This window comes from Callospermophilus lateralis, chromosome 5, assembly GCF_048772815.1.
Source record: "Callospermophilus lateralis isolate mCalLat2 chromosome 5, mCalLat2.hap1, whole genome shotgun sequence".
Lineage (NCBI taxonomy): Eukaryota > Metazoa > Chordata > Mammalia > Rodentia > Sciuridae > Callospermophilus > Callospermophilus lateralis.
Genome location: NC_135309.1, coordinates 75613275 through 75633940, shown reverse-complemented (window position 1 = coordinate 75633940; position 20666 = coordinate 75613275). Strand labels below are relative to the sequence as shown.

Here is a 20666-nt window from a genome sequence, read left to right as displayed (position 1 = left end):
GGGACACTCCGGAATCTTCCCTGGGACCCTCAATAAAACTAGAGGGCCAGAGATGCACGCACTATCCCTTTACTCTCTGAGAGGACCCATTCTCTCTTCTGAGAGTATCTCCTTTTCGCTTCTCTTCTAATAAACTTATGCCTGCTATTATGTGTACCTTCTCTGAAATCTTTCTTCCATGGTCACAAAAACTGGTGCCCAGGACATCTACAGTTGCTCCAGCTCTGTGGATAGCCTTGCTCTGCAACAATACAGCTTTTGTCCTGCCATCCATCCTTCATTCCCTCTTCTTCTGGATGCTTGCCCTTGAAAACCAACCAGTATGTTGTGAGGAAGCCAAGCAACAACATGGGAAGTCCACATGTCCTGAAACTGTCGAAATTAAATACGTGTTCTAGTAGCTGAAAGTGAATGCAGTTGTAGCTAGCCAAGTAACTTGACTCAGAGGAGCCAGGCCAACCCTCAGGATTATAAAGCCAGTAGGGCCTGGACCTCCTCCTCAGCACCACACCACAGGGTTGTGCCAAACTCCAGAGTGCACAAATTAGATGGTTAGAACAGGGGCACGTGGAAGCCTCACCCCTTTTCTTATGTATTTACATGGGTCTTTCTCCCTCAATGACTGTCTAGTTTCAGGACTTCAAAAACCAAGGGACTACTACTGCGACTCTAGCCTTCTGAGAGTCCAACTGTTCATCTTGCCTCTCCACTTCAATGGATTTTAACATATTCAGAACTGTTGACTCCCAGTCCCAAAAAACAGCTCCTCAGTCTGATCTTAACCTTTCATACTTAAAATTCCAACAGATTCCACATAAATAGGCTGCTGGGTCCCATGAAATGTGCTCCTATAATAATCAAGAGAACATTGAGAATCATTAACTCTAAAACCACTGCTTTCTCATAAGCCATCCATCAATCAACTGTCTGAAATTGTATCCTTTATAGTTCATTCTGATTTAATCAGGAAGGAAAGTCTGATTTATAAAATGTTAATGATAAAGAACTCAGGCACTGGGCTGGGGTTGTGGCTCAGTGGTAGAGCGCTTGCCTAGCATGTGCAAGGCCCTGGGTTCGATCCTCAGCACCTCATAAAAATAAATAAATAAAGATATTGTGTCCAATTAAAAAGAAGAAGAAAAAGAACTCAGGCATATTCCTTTCACATATTTATACAAAGAAGAAGCCAGTCACAGAAATTTCTCAGGCACCTATTTTATTGACAAGAAAAATACTTACAATACTTGCACACCTTGTTTTATATATAAATATATTAATGTATAAATACATATTGATTTTTCCACCAATCCTGATAGTTTTGTTTTAAAGAATTTTGTACCTTTATCATTTTCAAGTGTTCATCTATTTAATCTAGCTTTGGTGTAAAAAGGCACTGGGTACCATTAATGAAGAAGGAACTTTCTACTTAAGATAGAATTCAGTTCTTTACCCTCCTTAACACATTTATGAAAACTATAGGATAAAATATTTTACTATAAAAAAATCCATGGAAGACGCACCAGTGCCTATGATCAAACATCTGAGAAGGGAAAGGGAAAAAAAAAAACTATGAAAAGACTAAGTTCAAGGTAATTCGTACAGCTGTCTCTTGACAATTCTAGGTTTTTCAAGAGCATTTCTGAATCCATGTCAAAATTATCACATACAATAAAGAAACTAAAAATCAGTCAAAGCATGCTCTCCTTTCCCCAGGTGCTACAGTGAGGGAAGTAGGCAATGCACCTAGGGGCTCAGTTTTGCAGGTGCTGCTTGGCAGGGTCCCCCAGTATTCTTTCAAGCATGTGAGCTCCTAACTTCTCATGACACTTCACCTGACTGTGCTCAGGATAGAGAAGACCTATTCTAAACAGAAATGTTCCAGAAAAAACACCATCTCTTTCTTTCTTACCAGACACTATTTGTCTAGTCTAGAGAAGTAGAAACATTTACCCTTTTATTACAAGCACTATTTATTATAAGCAATTTTTTTAAATCATGAATGCCCAGCATAGTGGCTCATGTATGTAATCCAGTGATTTCAGAATCTTAGGTAGGTAGATCCCAAGTTCGAGGCCAGCCTCAGCATGTTAGTGATACCCTCAGCAACTTAGCAAGATCCTGTCTCAAAAAAGAATAAAAAAAAAATTAAAAAAAAAGAACTAGGGTTGTAAATCAGTGGTAAAGCACCCCTGGGTTCAATGTCCAGTACAATCAATCAATTAATCAATAAAGCATAGGCTCTACAACCATACAGCTACTGGTGACATTTCCTGGACTCAAATCCTCATATAACATCTTCTATTACACACTATGCTACCCTACCTCTTTCTAGACAAAAATAGTCTTAACAGCACCCAGTACCTGCCAGAATATTATAATACCACATATAATTCCTTATGATCCCATCAACTTTTTAGCTAACTTCTCAACATCTCAGTAATGCTTCTTCTATTCTTTTTCTAATTTTTTTTAATTTTTAAAGCTTTATTTTATTTGTTTTATATGGTGCTGAGAATCAAACCCAGTGCTTCACATGTGCAAAGCAAGCACTCTGCCACTAAGCTACAGCCCCAGCCCCTCTTTAAAAAAAAAAAAAAAAAAAAAAAAACAGGTGAAATCTGCTGAAAGTGAACAAAACATGGTTTACAAGGCTCTTCAAAGTGTGCAGTGAACAACTGTTCTTTACTGAAAGTAAACAATAGAAGAGGTCTTTCATAATAAGGTGACAATTTCAATTGCAGAAAAGGAGGGAGCACAGACATGGAGGCTGTTGTCAAGGTCCTCACCACCAACCAGCCTGCCCACACAGTCCAGGGAAGTGTTTTCCTTCAATAAAAGTATAGATCATTTACTATGCAGTGATATTATTTAACAGGCAAATATAAGGTGGTATTTGCATGTGAAAGAAGAGGGCCCAAAGCATTTCTGGGGGTGGTAAAAGAAAGCTTAAGGAGGAGACATTAGAGATACACATGGATGGTAAGAGAAACAGGTTTCAACCAGGCAAAACTGAGAGAGAAAGAGAACAAGAGTATTTCATCACAGAAGCAGCAGATGCAACACTCTGAGATATAACGGTACAGATCAGGAGCTGCAGGTGGTGCAGAGTAGCTACAAGTACCTGGAGTGGGGGTTTTAGGTGGGGGACTGCAGAATCACATTGGAAGAAAAAGAGCTCAAGATAACCAAGGGCTCTATATCTTGAAGGACCTTGTAAACCATGTTTTGGAGTTTGTATTTTCCTGCAAGGGAGCCTTTAAAGAATTTTAAGCCACAGAGGAGACATCATCAAGGATGCCTTTCTGAGAGAAAACTGCAAATGAGGTAGGGAAAACCTACTGGAGGTAGCAAGATCAAAGACAAGAAGTCCTGCCAAAAGCTTTTACAGAAATCCAAGCTAATCTGCTAGTACCTTAACGAAAATTGGAGTTTGTAGACTGATTCTGGAGAGGTTGGCAGGAGACAATAAGTACCCTAAATTGTGTTTACAACATTTACAACCAGTCATGCCGGTTTAGCTATTGACAGTATCCATTTCCACTCCCTAAAGTATCGTTTGGTGGCAGGTGAGCCATGAGAGGAGCGGAGCTCATCAGCTGGAAATGATCTAGCTCCTGCCCTTAAGTGGATGGTGGTGGCATTCGCTAAGCTGTTCAAACAAAGGTATGGACACCTTAAGAATGCATACGTGAGGACTTCCCAGGAAATATCCAGGCAACAGAGAGTTTCAAGGATCTTAATTCCCAGATCCTCAGTTTCCCTATATACTCCTTCCTAAAACTGGTCTATCAAGAATAGACCTGAAATTTGGAGGAAAGAAGATGACTACCTTGTGTTTGAGGTACCTGAGAGATTACCAAAAATAATTTTGTTTTATTGGTCCTTTTTTCCCATTGCACTACCTTTTCAAAGGCCTTCTTTCCCATTTAATAAAATGGCAGACCACCTGTCATGGCCCATCACCCCACTGCGAGGAAAATCATAGGCACACTTGTAAGTACTGGGGTTAAAAAAGACGGCTTTAATAAAGACTCCATAAGCCAGAAGAGACAGCTTTATATCATTCCCCACTTTATACATATTTCTGGCAAAGATAAGGCAAAGTGTTAGTTAGATGCCTGGTATTTTGGCGCAGAGCTTGGGTGTTCTGAAATCAGATTTATTAGCGTAGAGCGGCAGAAGGAGTGATGATGTTGGTTTAATGATTTTTCGACTCTCATCCTCTTGCTATGATCAAAATATGCCTGGCTCGTGAGGAAGAGTCCCATAAGAATAAAACAAATCAAAGCCTCAAGAAGACTTCACTGAAGGCAGATCTGTCTCCTCTAGGTGACAAAAGCCTTTGCCTCATCTGTCTATCCTTCTTAGGAAAAGAGCTCCAAGTGCAATACTTCTCACAGAACACAAGTTAACATTTTAATTTAAATAGACAAATGACAGAAAGCAAGCTGATTTGGCTGAGGGGTTTAATGATAACTGACTTTGCCAAAGAGTTGTATGTTGGACATTTTCCATAAACCAAATTAAGTCTGCAGCTCCAAGATTCTAAAGCATATATAAAGTACATAATTGCATGAAGTATATGATTTTGATAAATGAATCTTATCAAAAATCTTGTATTGGCAAATGTAGGTTGAAACTAACAATTTTTAGACACACACTCGAGACATTATACACCCATCTCTGAAACTAACAGTTTTTAATTTTCCTAATTACTAATAACTATACTGGGATAAAATCAGGTGCCTCTACATAAAAGAGAAAACAACATACTTCATGATATTTTGACAATTCTTAGTAAAGCATTTTTAAACACATTTCCCAGAAATCATAAAGTTGATTATTATAATGATTAACAAATTAAACCAGGTGGTTTTTAATTCATTGCTTTCAAGTAAATTGAAGGACACCCCAACTGAGTGGTCTGAAAAAACCTCTGCTCTCAGGAACATAAGAAACAGTAGCTTTGGAGGAAAGAAGATGACTACCTTGTATTTGAGGTACCTGAGAGATTACCAAAAATAATTTTAGATGACAGATCACTCTGCAATTTTTGACATTATAATACAGAAGAAGTTCAAGAAATTGAATGATCTTCCCGTATTGAAACTCCTTTTTCTTCTAAAATAAAAAGGTTACTCAGTGCTAATATCTATAAAAAATAAAAATAGGCATAAAATTATGGCTGAGCCTTATCTCACTCCAAGAACATATTATAATTGGCCTGGGGTATATGGATTCACTGAAAAGAAAAAGGCCCATTGTAGAATTAAAGATACATTTCCAATAAATAGTTTTATGTTTAATTATTATTAAAATGCATAATACTTTGCTGTTTTCATTAATTACACAGTGACAATCATGGTGATAACTACCCACAGGCAACAATAACAATTAGGGCCTCAAGGTCTCTGGAAATAAACTTGTAAAATTTCTATTTATATGTACAATATTTTTATGGGGAAACATAACTTATTAATAAAAATATAAGAGAAAATTTTATGGAGAACATGGGATCAAAAATAACAAGTTTATGGGTAAAAGGAATAAAGGAAAATTTCTGACTTTTAATGAAGAGTTGATTCATGTATTCTTTTTAAAGGCAGATCAAATTAATATGATATATAAAGTGATTGGGTACATTTAATAGTAATGTGATAGATTTTACAATTCCAATGTTTATGATAAACTGAAGATTCACATGTACTATAACTTATGGTAAAATTTTTAATCTCAATCTAAAACTACATTTACATACATGATTTGTAAAAAGTGATTGAAAAAAAAATCACCCTCTCAGGAATATTAAAATAAATAAAGGCAGACTTAGAAGGCAAGATGATGCCTTCAGTTTTGTTTGTTTTTACTGCAGAACTGGGGATTGAACCCAGGGGCACTTTACCCCTGAGTTAGGTCTCCAGCCACCACCACCACTCTTTTTTTTTAAATTTTGAGACAGAGTCCCACTATACTACGGAGCCTCAAATGTGTAATCCTCTTCCTCAGCTTCCTAAATAACTGGGATTACAAGCATGTGTCACCACGCCCTGGGATGGCTTCAGTTTTGAAGACACTGCATTTGAGGTACCCGAGGGGCATTCAAGCAGTAAGAAAGAGCTATATACTGGCCACAGGTTTAAAGCAACTGTCTGGGTATTTCCTTCAATCTTCACAACCACCCTATGAGGTTGTTACTCTATTACTATCCCCACTTTATAAATGGGGAATCTGAGAAATAGAGAAGTTGGGGAGACTCCCCCAAAGTCACAGAGCTCTCCCAGGTGGTGCAGCCTGATTTGAACCATTCATTCTGTATTCCTTACAGGGTGTAATGCCTCTAGAGATATCTGAGTTAGCTCTGGGGGTCACTCATCTTTAGACAAAAATTTAAACCACAGAGCAGAGGAGGCTACACTGGGAGAGTAACATGTATCAATCCACAGGAAAATGAGCATTTTGGTACTCTGAGTTCCTATGAGGATGCTTCTAGCATTCCCTTCCAAGCCCCTTACTCATGAAAACTCTCCAGTCATACTTTCCTTACATGTTTCCCCCTGGCCCCCAGGTATCCTTCATACATTGTCATCAGTCCTCCCAGCCACTGTGTGATTTATGATGCTCTTTATAAAGTCAAAGAACACTCTCTGCTTCTTCATCTTTACCCTCTATTCTACTACCAGGTGCTTGAAGATGCCCCAGAAAGGAAAAGTTCTGATTTGTAATAATGTAACATGACAATCTTCCATTCTTTCTTTGCAACAGGACTAACATTATCACTTACAAATGGTTTAACAGTCATTTTGGGTGTTTGCCAGCACATACAACGATGACAGTGATATTCTCACATACTGCAAAATATGATACCAGGATACAAAGGGCAGTACCATTACTCAGGACAGAGAGTACAGAGCTGGGCTGCCTGCTAGCGCTCAGTGGATGACGATTGTTTCTGTTCAGTAACACTCAAAGCATTTGGGAGCAGTGGGGAAAATACAAATATACAGTTTAATTTATATTTTTAAAAGATATTGACTATTTCAAAGATAGTAGTACCAGAAGAGGTAGCATTAAGTATGTGAGCCTATACAGAGTTAGAACATAAGAGAATAAGACAAAATCCTGGTAAATCGTTAACATTTTGTGGAATAGACAGAGGGAAAGTGTTCATGAAAGAGACTGAACAGAAATGAGTAGAAGAAAATTTGAAAAGAGCAAAGCAAGGAGAATGTGGTGTCATAAGAACAAATGAGAAGATTCTTTAGTGTCAATGCTGTAACAGAAAGGTCAGGTGAGATGAGGGCTAGAGTGTCTCTCAGGCGAGGGGTAGGTAGCAGTTTCAAATTACACAATAAGGCTCAAAACTAAACTGTGAGAAATTTAGGAATGAGTGAGATCTAAGAAATAGGGGCAATGAATTTAGACAAAGCATTCTGGAGCTCAGGTGTGACAGAGTCAACTAATGGCAATAAAAAGAGAAAGGCACGGGAGTAGAGGGAGAGGAATCTAAATGCAAAGACTTGAACATGCCCAAACACTGATGGCAACAAGTGGGTAGGAAGGGGAAGTTAGAGCTACCAGAGAGAAAAAGCAAGGAGTGACAAGGTCCAGGTCAGAGGCCCTGGGACTCTTCTCTTGTGACCAGAGAGAGAAAGATGGAAAGAAGCAACTAAGTATGTTTGGGGTGAAGGTTGGTCCAGAAGGTAAATGCCGCAGCCCGGCTGGCTGGGCAAAATAACCGGGGGGTGACGAATAACTTGTGTACGTTGATACAGCAGGAGAGAGAGCCGTTTATTGTAGGACAACCGAGGTATTTATATATTTTACACAGCTTATCTTAATTAGCATAAACTAGATACAGCAGTCAACCAATAAGGAATCTCCACACTTAATGGCTCGCTTTTGTTACTTCACAAACCACTCCCTCTGGCATTTGGCCAGGCGCCATCCAGACTTGTTTACAGACTCTAACAGGTAAAGTTCCCTTCTGATTGCTTTTACTGTCTTGGAGAAGCAAAGGAAGAGTTCATTGGGGAAAGAGGATATTACATACTGCCTTTAGCTGTGTGCTTCATGCATTCCCCATTTTTTTGACTTCTGAAGTCAAAGGGCAGCAGATGCCGCAGCCTGATTCTCAAAGCCATGCCACGTTCCATTTTCTGAGAAAACCTCTAATTATACATGACTTCTGCCTTTGAAGGAGTAATTTGTAAAGGAGCCTCAAGTGCTAATATTAAAGTAAGACATGATTATGCCTACTACTATAAAACCAGAAGCAGTTTTGGAATATCCCATTTATCCTTACTATTGCTTCCAATAATCATCAAAACTCATTTTGAAAATTTTCCAAAAGTGATCAAGACTCTGGAGTTTATTTGCTTTTCTTTCTTCTCTCCTCCAGACTGTTTCCTTCTTCTCCCTATTGTACTTTTTAAAAAATCACCAGCAATATTTTCTCCTAGGCTAGTTTCAAAAAGAAAGACCATTTACATGTTTAACACCTCATAATCTACAAAGCTTTCATGCATTCTGATTTGGTCTTACATCAATTCTGAAAGTTAGGGAGAATAGGCATTTTATTCTCAAGTTACAGATAAGGATGTTGCTATGGGTTGCTACGGTTTGAATATGGTCTGAACGTGTCCCTCAAAGGCTCATGTGTTGGGAGCTTGGTTTCAGTGTGGTGGTGTTGGGAAGTGGTATAGAACCTTTAAAAAGTGGCATCTAGTGAAAACCAATTAGATTGCTGAGGGCACTCCTCTCAGAAGAAATTGATGCTCCTCTCACGGCAGTCTGGTTAGTTCTCTCAAGAGGACTGTTAAAAAAGAGCCAGCTCTGTCCCACTACAGTCTCTCCTACTTTTTGTCTATCCATGTGATTTTTCCCTCTTGTACACACATTCCTGCCACTATAAAGTTATCTGCTATGAGGCCCTCACCATAGCTGATTCAATGCCAGCACTACCCTGTTGGACCTCCAAACCTGTGGGTAAATAAGTCTCTTTGCTTTATTTGTTACCCATCTTAAGGTATTAATTATAGTAACAGAAACGTGACTAATAGAGATATCAAGATTTAGAAAAATTAAGTGACTTGATCATTTATTAGGAGCAGACACAGGATTCACATCTATCTTGTGACTCTAAAGGCAGCAATCTGTTCCACCATATCACACTCTCTCATGCACTTGCTCTCTCTCCCTCTCTCTATAGTGGTTATTGAGCCAGGGGTAATCTACACTGAGCTATATCTCTAGCCCCCTTTTTTTAACTTTTAATTTGGAAACAGGGTCTCACTAAGTTGCCCAGGTCTCAAACTTGTGATTCTCCTGCCTTTCCACTTCTAATAAAATCTGAAAACCCAAAAGGTGGTTCAAGTTTCTTCCAATTATTTAAAATGAAGGAGTCTATGCTACAATTTAAATTCTCTGCCTATCATCAACTGAACTCACCATCCATCTCCCATAGTAAGGTACCTAAATACTCTTGAAGCAGCCACTAATATTGCTCACATACATCTGGGGAAGCACACACAGCTCTAATCACAAGGAAATCCTAATCATCTGTATCAGAGGACATGAAATATTATCACTCAGGAAGAGTAATAGTGTTTCAGGTTTCTTCCTGAAATAATACAGCTTTATATTCCCACTGAGCAAGCAAGATAAGATTCTCCCCTACTGTATCCATGAGTATTAGTTTCTTTCCATTGCTATAGCAAATTATCATAAATTTGATGGCTTAAAACAACAGAAATTATCTTACAATCTAGATGTCAAAAGTCCAAAATGAAACCCACAGGCTAAAATCAAAATGCAGGTAAGGGCTGCCTATCTTCCAGAGGCTCTAGGGTAGAATCCATTTCTTCCCCTTTTCCAGCTTCCAGAGGCTCTTGCATTCCTTGGCTCAAGGTGCCCTGCAGTAATCACACCGCTCCAACCTCTGCTTCCACTGTTATATCCTCTCTACTTTTCCAGCCTTCTTTCACACGTAAAGGCACTTGTGATGACACTGGCCTCAATCCAAGTCAGACTTCAACGTGGCTCCAAGTCACAATCCGTTGCCAATGGCAGGAGAAGGAAAGGAGAAAGATCCCAGGGTTTTTCACTGATGTAAGCACTCTTCAATCCTAGTTATCTTCCTTCCCTTGATCCATGGTTCTCCCACTTTCTCTCCTTTTATGTGCCCCCAGAATTGACCTAAGTGGTCTATCTTCAGGTCTCAAAGTCTTCTCTAAGTAGATCTTAATGGAGATATTCATTTTACTGAGCATTATTACATAGCCATTACCCTTTAAAAATAAATCTTGGGACATAAGAAAAGAAAAGCAATATAAAAAAATGTAATGCACAGTAATTCAAGCAACATTCAGGAAACCATTACTTGGTTTTTAAGACAAGTATGTTTCATTATATCCCAACTCTTCTAACATAAGGATATTCTTAAAATTTTTATTTGCTTTAAGTAACTATGGTATATGTAGTGCTGCTCCTACTAATATACTGAAATACTTACAAAATTTCATGACAGTATTCTGAAAGTCTCCTACAAGGTACTATAAAGCAATCAGACAATGCATTTGAACATGTCAAGACTAAACAATGCTTATAAATCATCTCTATTTTTCCTTTTGTTAACCTTTATTTTATCTGAGTTCACTAGAGAAAATGCAAATTTAGAAAGCAAAGAGTACTTTTTCATGTCATTTATATAGCCAGTGTTCTAACCACATCAAAACATGACTTAATAATTTTCTCCTTCTAAGCATATAATTTCATTTTCTCCTAAAACCTGTATTACAAACACTATCACAGATGCCAAACCTTAGGAGTTAAGGTAACAGAAAAAAAAATTGGACTTACTATAAACCCTACAAAACTTTCAATAAACTATCAACACTATTAATTTTTTTCAAACAGTAAGAGCCATTGTTTGCAATTCTCTTTACTTTTCAGTTTTTCTTTGGGGAAAAAAAAGAGGGTAATAAGTTCTATACAATTTTAGCAAGACAGTTAACCCTCCCAGGCAAGTTCTGACATACTAGATTAAGATCAGGAAAATGTATTTTTCTCTGCTGGGAAAATATTATTTATGAAATATGAATATAATTTAAAGTACGTTCTATTGGCTTCAATTTAATCTTTCAGTACAGATTTACAGCTCTGCTACAGAGACAGAATTCAGTGAACTTCTAAACATGTCTGTTGCCTTTCTTTGAAGTACACATTAATGACCACTTGCCTCTAGAAAGCTATTCCTTTCTACACCATTCTACCCAACATGCCCATTTTTTACTCCTATTTTGTTAAATCCTCCTGTAAAACGGAATCGACTAGCTCATGAGAAACCACAAGTTATCACCATCAACAGCATTCCATTTGCCTGCCTTTTACCCTAGGACATTCCTGGAGTAGGGCACAGAAATACCACTCAAAAAATCAGGTTCTTCACTGAATGCATTTCAAATGGCCTAGTGGAGACTGGGAAAACTGATGAAGAAAGAGGAGGAAATCTTTAGTCCAACAACAGTTGCACAGGGCGAAAAACAGAAGGCAAGTCAAATCGGGTATTTTTAAGGTAAGCATAGGAGCATTTTGCATAATCCTAGTGTGTCTATCTCAGGCTAAGATTTTCCTTAGACTAAACCAAAAGTCATATTAGTGAATATCCTTTCATCCTCCAAAATCATCACCTCTAAAATCTTTCCATTGTGGCAAATTTCTAACTCTCTAGCATCTGACCAAACAGGAAGATCTTCCAAGTCAACCATGTGAACAACCGACACTGAATCAAAAGCCAGATTGCCTTTATTACTCTTACCTCTAGAAAGCTATTCCTCTGTCAAACTCATGAATGAAAACCCCTACTTGTTTTATTTTATAACAGTTCAAACCACTTTTAAAACTTAGATAGGCACCTTTTTAACACTTGTGTACTATATGTATTTCTTAAACCATTTCCTTTCTTCAAAGGCAGTAATGCCTGTCTCTTCAAAAGATTAGACAGTTTTTTTCCTATATAATACCCCTAACAGCACAAATGGAAAGCACTTCACTTCAATATGGTTGCAAAAATGGAAGCCACATAAACCATTTACAAAGAGGACTGCACACAAAGAAACTACGAGTCCAGCAACTCTTCAGACTTTTGCCCAAAAAGGGTGGGAGAATGCAAAGAAATTACCAGGGAAAAACAGTTTTGTGGTTATCAGTCATTTTCCGTTACAAAAAACCTAACCATCTAGGACCACATCCAAAAGGCCAAAGAGAGCACAATTTATAAGCAGACAAATTTAATATGAAGTCATTGTACTCACCGTCTGATGGCTTCTGTCACAATAACGCAGTCCAAAATAATCTATCTCCACAAGGTTTATGTGACGGAAGACATGGTCCAAGACAATGGAACCTTTTGTTGACTTCTGCAAAAATAATTCACAGTTCAATTTTTTTTCACAAGGTATCTTGTCTTGTGTTTCAGTGGGATACAATCACAGTTCTCATCTTTTATGAGCTTCCTTCACAATGGAACCTTTTTTATTAGACCACAATATCTCTTTAGGTTTTACCTCAATTACAAAGACAAATGTAATTTAAAGTTTATTAAAGAAGCTGCTTTGGAAAATAATTCTTACTTGGTAGTGACTGTTAAATTAGTATAAGCTTCTTTCTTGTGGGATTACAAAGTATTTTTGGACAAAATTATTTAAAGATAAAGATACGAAGAACACCTAATAAATTCATCAAAGAACACTTTGGTTAAAAAAAAACATACATTTTTTTCATTTTTAAAAGCAGTTTTCACCATTACTATCACAAGCATCAAATACAGAAGATATATAAAATTAAAATAACAATAGCCAGAGCTTTTATTTTTCAATCCTCAATAATAAACCCTTAGATTAAAGCTACTAAAGTTAATGTTCTGAAAAGCCCTTGTGAAAATATTTTTGATCTCTTTCACATAAGCAGAGACATAAAGTAAATATTTCTTCTGGCTGCTTTTTTTTTGGGGGGGGGTGTACTGGGGATTGAACTCAGAAGCACTCTGACGACTAAGCCACATCTGCTACAAGAACAATTCCCCAGCTCTATTTTGCATTTTATTTAGAGATAGGGTTTCACTGAGTTGCTTAGTGCCTTGCTTTTGCTGAGGCTGGCTTTGAACTTGCAATCCTCCTGCCTCAGCCTCCCAAGCCACTGGGATTACAGGTGTGTGCCACTGTGCCAGCTCTTCTGGCTACTTTTAAAATGCTGACACCTGCCTAAAAAGTTAACCATCTCCTCTCCCCTCCTGATACATACACTGATGCTTCAAGATTCTTGCATATGTATGACCCTGGGTTCAATCCCCAGCACCAAAACAAAGATCCAATTTTTCACACATATAAGAAACACTTAACCATGAGGTACTATTCCACACACCACACTGATCTTGAAAATGATCCACTTTTGCCCAGGCACAGATCAGTCAGAACTTCCCTTTCTTGTGCCCCATCACTAGCAGGGTAGCAAGAAAAAATCTCCAAGTCATGCTTTGTGACAATAAAGTAGGGGCTTTTGATCAACTGCATTTTCCTTCAGAAAATTACCATTACGTGCTCATGCACCCAGGCTGAGCACTCAATACTACACTGCTTTTAGAAAATGGATTGTTAACCGAAGGGAAATGTTTTGATTAAATGTATTATAAAATGAGTGATATGAAGTGACAATAGTACATACTTGAAGAAGACAGTTCTTGTTACAAAATCCCTTAGGTATTTTGTGTTCCTCTAAATTATGCTGGTTATATTTAATTGGTCCCTTTTTCAAAATCCACTAAACAATTTATTTAAAAACAAAAAGCCCTTTCTTGACAGGTGGTTGGACATCTTCTGCTACAATAACAATTCCACATCTAGCAAATGCCTCTTTGCGCTCTTGGACGTGTATTTCTCTGAGGTAAAAATCTGGAAGTGAAATCACTCATTTGAAGAATATACATATTTAAAATTATGACAGGCATTGCCAAGAAGACCATTATAATTCACACAGTGAGAATAGATGTTCCCCCTCCCTTGCCAAAACTTGCATGAAACAAATGTTTTCCAATCTGAGAAAAAGATGGGGGGTATTTTTATTTATATTTTCATGACTCTAATAAATGTAAGTGCTCTTTCATGTACTTACTAGTAGCCAATTGCATTTCCAAAGTTTATGAGCAAATTCTCCTGGTACCTCTAATACTTGCACAATTTTACTTGGTATATTTAGCTCTTTACCCCATCTGGAAATTATTTCTGTGCTTGGGATCTGGGCCTAACTTTATTTCCAAATGGATAGATAACTGTACCACCATTCACTAAAAAGGCCACTATTTCCATTTTTTGATTTGAAACAACTTTGTCATTTACTAAATCTCAATTCTATCTCACAGATTAGGAACAACATCCCCGATATTTTAATGAATTTAGTTTAATATCATTCATTTGACATCCATTGTTCTGTTACAAAATTGCCTTTGCCAGTTCTTAGACATTTTTCTCTACTAGAAGTTTAGAATCAGCTTGCCAATTTAATAAACAATTCTGCTGGGAATTTGGAATTAAATTGGATTGACAGAATGGTTGAGTGCTAGAAGAGGGGAATGATACAATATTTACCAAGTAAAACCAACATGGTTTTCTTTTATATGTTTCAAGAAAATTTTATACTTTTTTTTATATGTAGGTCTCATATAATTTTATTTAGACTTCATGGCGGGCAAAATTTACAAATGCCCACTCCCCTCCAAAGATGTCCTGTCTCAATTTCTGGAAACCTGTGAATATGATTAGCTATCACTGAATGACTGCACAGCAACCCTTAAAATAGATTACCAGAGTGTACCTAATCTAATCACATAGGCTCCAAAATATAAATCACTTTCTCCAGCAGAAGGGGAAGGCAGAAGAAAAGTCAAGGATATTCAAAGCTTGAGAAGGAGCCAAAAGTCTTTGCCACTTAAAATTGAAAGGGGACATCTGAGAAATGATCTGAGCAGTCCCAAGTAGCAGGGGTAGCCTGTAGCTAGCAGCCAACAAGAAAAGGGGAACTCAGTATCATCATCACCAAAATGGGACTCTGCCAACAACTTGAAAGAGGCTAGAAGATTCTTCCCCATAGTCTTCAGATAAGAGAACAGCAGACCAACACTCTTTTCTTTGTCTTTGTGGGACCGTGAGCAGAGAATCCAGCCTTGTCAGTCTGGACCTCTGACCTACAGAACAGAAAGATAATAAACAGGGGTATGCTTAAGCCGCTGTGCACGTGGCAATCTGTTACACAGTGATGGAAAACTCATACATGCTTATTCCTAAGTATTTTTAATAGCATTTTTAGTTGTTGATAGACCTTTATTTTTTTATTTGCATGAGGTGCTGAGAATGGAATCCAGTGCCTCACTCATGCCAGGCAAGTGCACTACCACTGAGCCACAGCCACAGCCCACTCCTAAGTATTTTATAATTCCGTTGTTGTTATACTTTCTGACTGGCTATTTCTAATGTGTTGGAAAGCAACTAATTTTTCCACATTAGTCTTATTCCCAGCCATCTTGCTAAACTCTCAACAGTTATAATGGTTTCTCTATGGTATCTTTTCAGATAATCACATTTCTACAAATAAGAGTTATGGTTCTTCCTTTTCAAATGTCTCCCCATATTTATTTCCCTTTTCTTACTTCATTAGCTAGTTACTCAGCTGAAGGATAGATGGTAGTTGTGAGGATAGGCACGCTTCTCCCCAGTTTTAATGAATGGCTTCTAAAATTTCATCACTAAGTTAATTGGCTGTTGCATGGTCCTTACGTATACTCTATCAAACAGAAGTTCCCTCTTCCTCCTCCTCCTCCTCTCCCCCTCCTTCTGGTTTTTAATAAAAAATGGGGCATAATTCTATCAAATTCTTCTCAGAAATGTGAAAACATTATATGATTTTTGTCTTTTCGTCTATGAGTTACATTAAAAGAGCTTCTGACTTCAAATATTCTCAACAGAGAAGGTCTCATTTTAGTTTATTTTGTTCTGGGTAAATAATATCAATCCTCCTCCCTACTTGGAGAGAATCCCCCACTGTATGAGTCTTGGTAGACACCGGAACCAGGCTCCTCAATACCTGAATGTAGACCACGGTGCATGACCTAGTTTCAGCCAAGGACTCTGGCTTCTCAACAAGTGATGCAAAGATACAGAAAGAGTTTAGAATTTATTCATGGCAGCAGCTCCCAAGGGCAGAGGAGTGTCCAATAGTAGATAGAGCACAGCAGTACAGACTTCTAGATGTGGAATCAGCTGTGTAAAGCAGGAGTAGTGACTGACTTCTGAGCCATTTTTTTTGTTTGTTTGTTTGTTTGTATGTTTGAATATTGAAGCTTGAATTCAGGGGCATTTTGCCACTGAGCTATATCTCTAGAACCTTTTTTTTTTTAACTTTTTGTTTTAAGACAGCAAAGCTAAGTTTGACCTCAAACTAATGATCCTCCTGCCTCAGTCTCAGTTGCTAGGATTGCAGGCATGCACTACCATGTCCAACATTCTTGAGACAGTCAGTAGGAATAGCCAAGCAATCCAGCACCTACCTTCCCTTGGGAACAGTGATATTTGGTCCAAGAGCCATGCCAGTGTCCCAAGAAAAATCTTGAGTAGGAACATAAAAAATTGGGTCTAATGGAGTATAAAAAATATCACCATGAATACAAATAGTTTATCCTAGAAATGTTAAGTGCATCAGGCACAGTTCTTAAAGCTGATTCTGGCTAGAAGATTTTATGGGAAAGACACTGTATATTTCACAGACTCCAGACCTCACCGCGATGGCTACCCAGGCTTTCCCTGATCTTGTATAACCACATCCACTAAGCTTGGAGTGCTCCCGAATCCATTACCACCTCCTCCATGGTCCTCCTGCCCACATTTTGAGCAATGATTTCCACCTTCAATTCTCTTCTACTGACTTTCAATAATATTTATAATTTCTAGCCAAGTGAAATCAAATTTTCTATTATACATCTTTCCTATTACTCAAAATATTTCTGGAAGGTTGGGACAGAAGGCTAATCTTCCATCTTGATCTCATCTCTCCTATGGGTCCTTTCCCCTATCCAGGCACAGACAGAACAGGTGAAATAAGTAGAGCAGGTTCAGCCACACAACTCCACCTAATTTTCTATCCTAAGCAAGTAAACAAGATTCATGATACAAAATACATGTATGAAGATGTGAATTTGGTGTCAACATACCTTATATACAGAGATATGATAAATTGTGGTATAAAGGTGTATTAAGAATCATAATGCAAAAATAAATAAATAAATTAGAGAGCTCATGTATAATGGCATAATTTGGCATGACATACTTTATATACAGAGTTACGAAAAATTGTGCTGTGAATGGATAATTATGAATGTGATGCATTCCACTATTGTCATGTATGTAAGAAATAAATAAAATTAATTAACTAATTAATTTTAAAAAAGAAGTGGTTCATGAATAAAAAAAGGAAAGACTTATACATTAAATTATGGCAATGAAATGGTACAGATTTTTAAAAATATGTAAGTGAAGCCTTCTTTTTGAAAATGACTTTCATGTTCCTATGTCCACCAGAAATACTAGGGTTTTTTTTTCATAATATACTACTTAAAAAAAGATCTAATACTGTACTCATGAAGAATATACACAAAAGCAAGCTTAGAAAACCAACTCAATAGTTTAGAATACATATGGAAACTGTAAAAAAATTCATGTATAGAAGGAAATCACCATTTTCTAAAACTATCATTCCAAAAATACCAGAATATAGTCTGTCAAACCTCTGTGACAGTTTTGCATTTGTATAGAAACTGGTGGTGCAAACACTTTACAAATATTATTCTTTTTAGCATATCTTGTTATCCTCTACAGAGAAACCACAAGGAAAGCATCCAGTGTTATGCAGTGAATCTAGTGCTGACCTAAGAAGAAATGTGATGTTTCATGGTTCCTGCTGTAGCATTCTATGCAGTGCGGGTATGTCTCCACATGCACTGGGAGCAGAGCCAAACATCAGAAGTACTATATTTCTGTCACCACTTCAAACAAATATGCACATGAAAACCTCTTAACTTCTCATCTGTCATACTGTAATAAGACAAAACTCAGAAGGCATGGATGCCAGTAGAAGATTTGCTCCTAGCGTGGGTGCACATTCACCAGCTCACATTTCTGCCAGGCCTACCCTAACTGACCTCTTCCATGATCCTTCTCCCAGTTTCTACTCCATTGTTATGCCTCCTGGTCTTATGGATAATCTCATTCTTCTTGTGGGTTATTCATAGAGATTGCTGGTGGGTCTATATTTTGCAGTTGAGGTATAAAGTCTTTATGTCCCTAAGAAATCATCTTTGAATGAAGAAATTAAGAATTCACAGAGAACTAACATGAGAGACAGAGCAGGAACTAAAGTGTTGTGGGCCAGTTCCAGGATTTATTACTGAAAGAGAGAATAAGTAAGTATCATCAAGGATATTGTGAAAAAAAAAAAAAACACACACACATGACTTCATTAAAAAAAAAAAGTGGTTTTTTCCAGTACTGGGGATTAACCCTACGGTTGCTCTACCACTGAGCTACAAACAGCTCTATTTTATTTTTTTTAAATGTGCATTTCTTTAATTTTTAAAAATATACACAGGAGAAGCCATGAGTTTTACATAGGAATACACATAGCAACAAAGCATTTCTTATAGTTTTCTAAAATTCTATTGTATCAGTCCGAAATTTATAAATTAAATATATCACAATTTTTTAAGTTAAATGAAATCCCTGAAACTATTAAATATGCTCAACTTTTTCCAAAATCAAATGAACAGAGAATGAGTATGGTATGTGTTAAGTTGGGTTTATTGTTAGCTTTACTGCCTATAATCTATAAGATAAAACTTTATTGGGCCTTTGCAAACATCTCTTAAAAAACAGATCAGAATCATCCATATATATAGTCTATAAGACAGATTACAGTTAAACACTATTTTTATTCCAGAATTATAGAAAAAATATAGAACTCAAGTAGCTCTTTTTTATTTTGAGACAGGGTCTTGCTAAGTTGCCCAAGCTGGCCTTGAACATGTGATTCCCTTGCCTCAGCTTCCAGATTCACTGGGATTACAAGTGTGTATCACCATGTCCATGGCTCAAATATTTTTTAAGTCCTCATTACATATCAGCAAATTATTATCCTCTAGAAGATGGAAAAAGCACACTAATCAATTCCAAAGGAGAGGAAGAGACATCCAGAATAGGATACCATGAGCTATGATGGGAGAAGTCCTTTATTGGCCTATCAGAACACTAGAGAAACCCCAGGGCTGGAGAGTGACTAAGAAACTTCTAAAAGTGGCCTCTGAAAAGTGAGATGAGGAGAGATTTGGATTTCCACGAGAAGCTCTTTTGTATGTTTGACTTGTTATGGGATATATATATATATATATTACTTGTATAAAAGTATTTTTAAAAATATATATCATACCAGTAAGAATTCACCATTACCTCATTTTGCTTATGGAGGCAGTAGTCTTGTGGATTTGGGTCATGCACCAAGAGGTGTTAAGAAATGCATGGAGACTAGATTGGAGTATGGTGGTAAGCTGTCAATGTACTAACCACATTTATACATTCCCAAAAAAAGGTACATCAGGACTTTTTATCTTAGTTTTTCCCGAGTCCCTTGGGCAGGTAAAACTATTACAAGCCATTATATACCTTGATGGAAGGTATGGGCCCCTACCCTTAATACCCTGAGATAAAGGTTTCACTTCCAAGTCAGATGGTTAGTTTCATTTGAAACTCAAGGAAAACTTGATTCTTTACTTCTTTCAGTCCTTGGCAAAGAAAAGACATGGTGACTCTACTTAGAAATACTCCAGGTTTTTTTTCTGCCCATTACTAGAAGAAATTTCTGACCAAATGGGGAAATCATTAAGACACCACAAAATGAGATACAATTGCAGCACTTAGCAACATGCTTAAGAATTTTCTGAAACAAATAAATTAAAATTTTATCAAAGATAATGGACCTCCATGAATGAGACTTTTGAGAGAATATCTTTTTGACATGAATATCAACACCTATATCAGGAAAAGAATTCTTCATGCTTCTTCTTATGAAACATTTCAGGTTTCATGAGGTCTCTCTGGATTTTGGCCTGATGATACTGTTCCCTTCATCTGGAATAACTTCTCTGATCTCTGTCATGATCAAAACCCCGCTTATCTTTCAAGATCCAGTTCAAAGGCCACCTTCTGCATAAAGCTTGTCCTTATCATCCTAACCTTATTATAACCTCTCCATCCATTAAACCTACGAAGTTTCTTACTTCTGCCTGTCTCTGATACTTAAGCCCCGTTCTTCCTTTATTAAAGTCATTCATTACTTCTCTTAACTTTGCTACTAATGTTCAGACATTCTGAGGGCAGGTACTGAGTATTACATATCACTTCCTTTACATATAGTTCAATAATTTATACCCAGTTAGAACTCCTTAAAAGTTCATTGAATTAATGAGAAGGACAATAAACAATGGAAGGAGAGAGATGCAATCCTAAAAACATTAAACCTCTCTCCCTGTCTCTTAGGAAGACTTTTATTTTTCTTGATCAATCAAACTTATGAGT

The 20666-nt window shown here is 37.3% G+C and overlaps 1 protein-coding gene across 3 annotated transcripts in view; it reads right to left on the bottom strand.

Annotated features, from left to right (window-relative positions):
• Epb41l4a (erythrocyte membrane protein band 4.1 like 4A) overlaps positions 1-20666 on the bottom strand; it is a 226531-nt gene that overhangs the window by 118940 nt on the left and 86925 nt on the right. For 2 of the 3 annotated variants that reach the window (XM_076856923.2, XM_076856924.2), the window contains one exon: positions 12312-12416. In XM_076856923.2, coding sequence (XP_076713038.2) covers positions 12312-12416 — 105 coding nt within the window. Of the gene's footprint in view, positions 1-12311; positions 12417-20666 lie in introns of those variants that run through there. The other variant, XM_077109476.1, reaches the window with a different exon arrangement.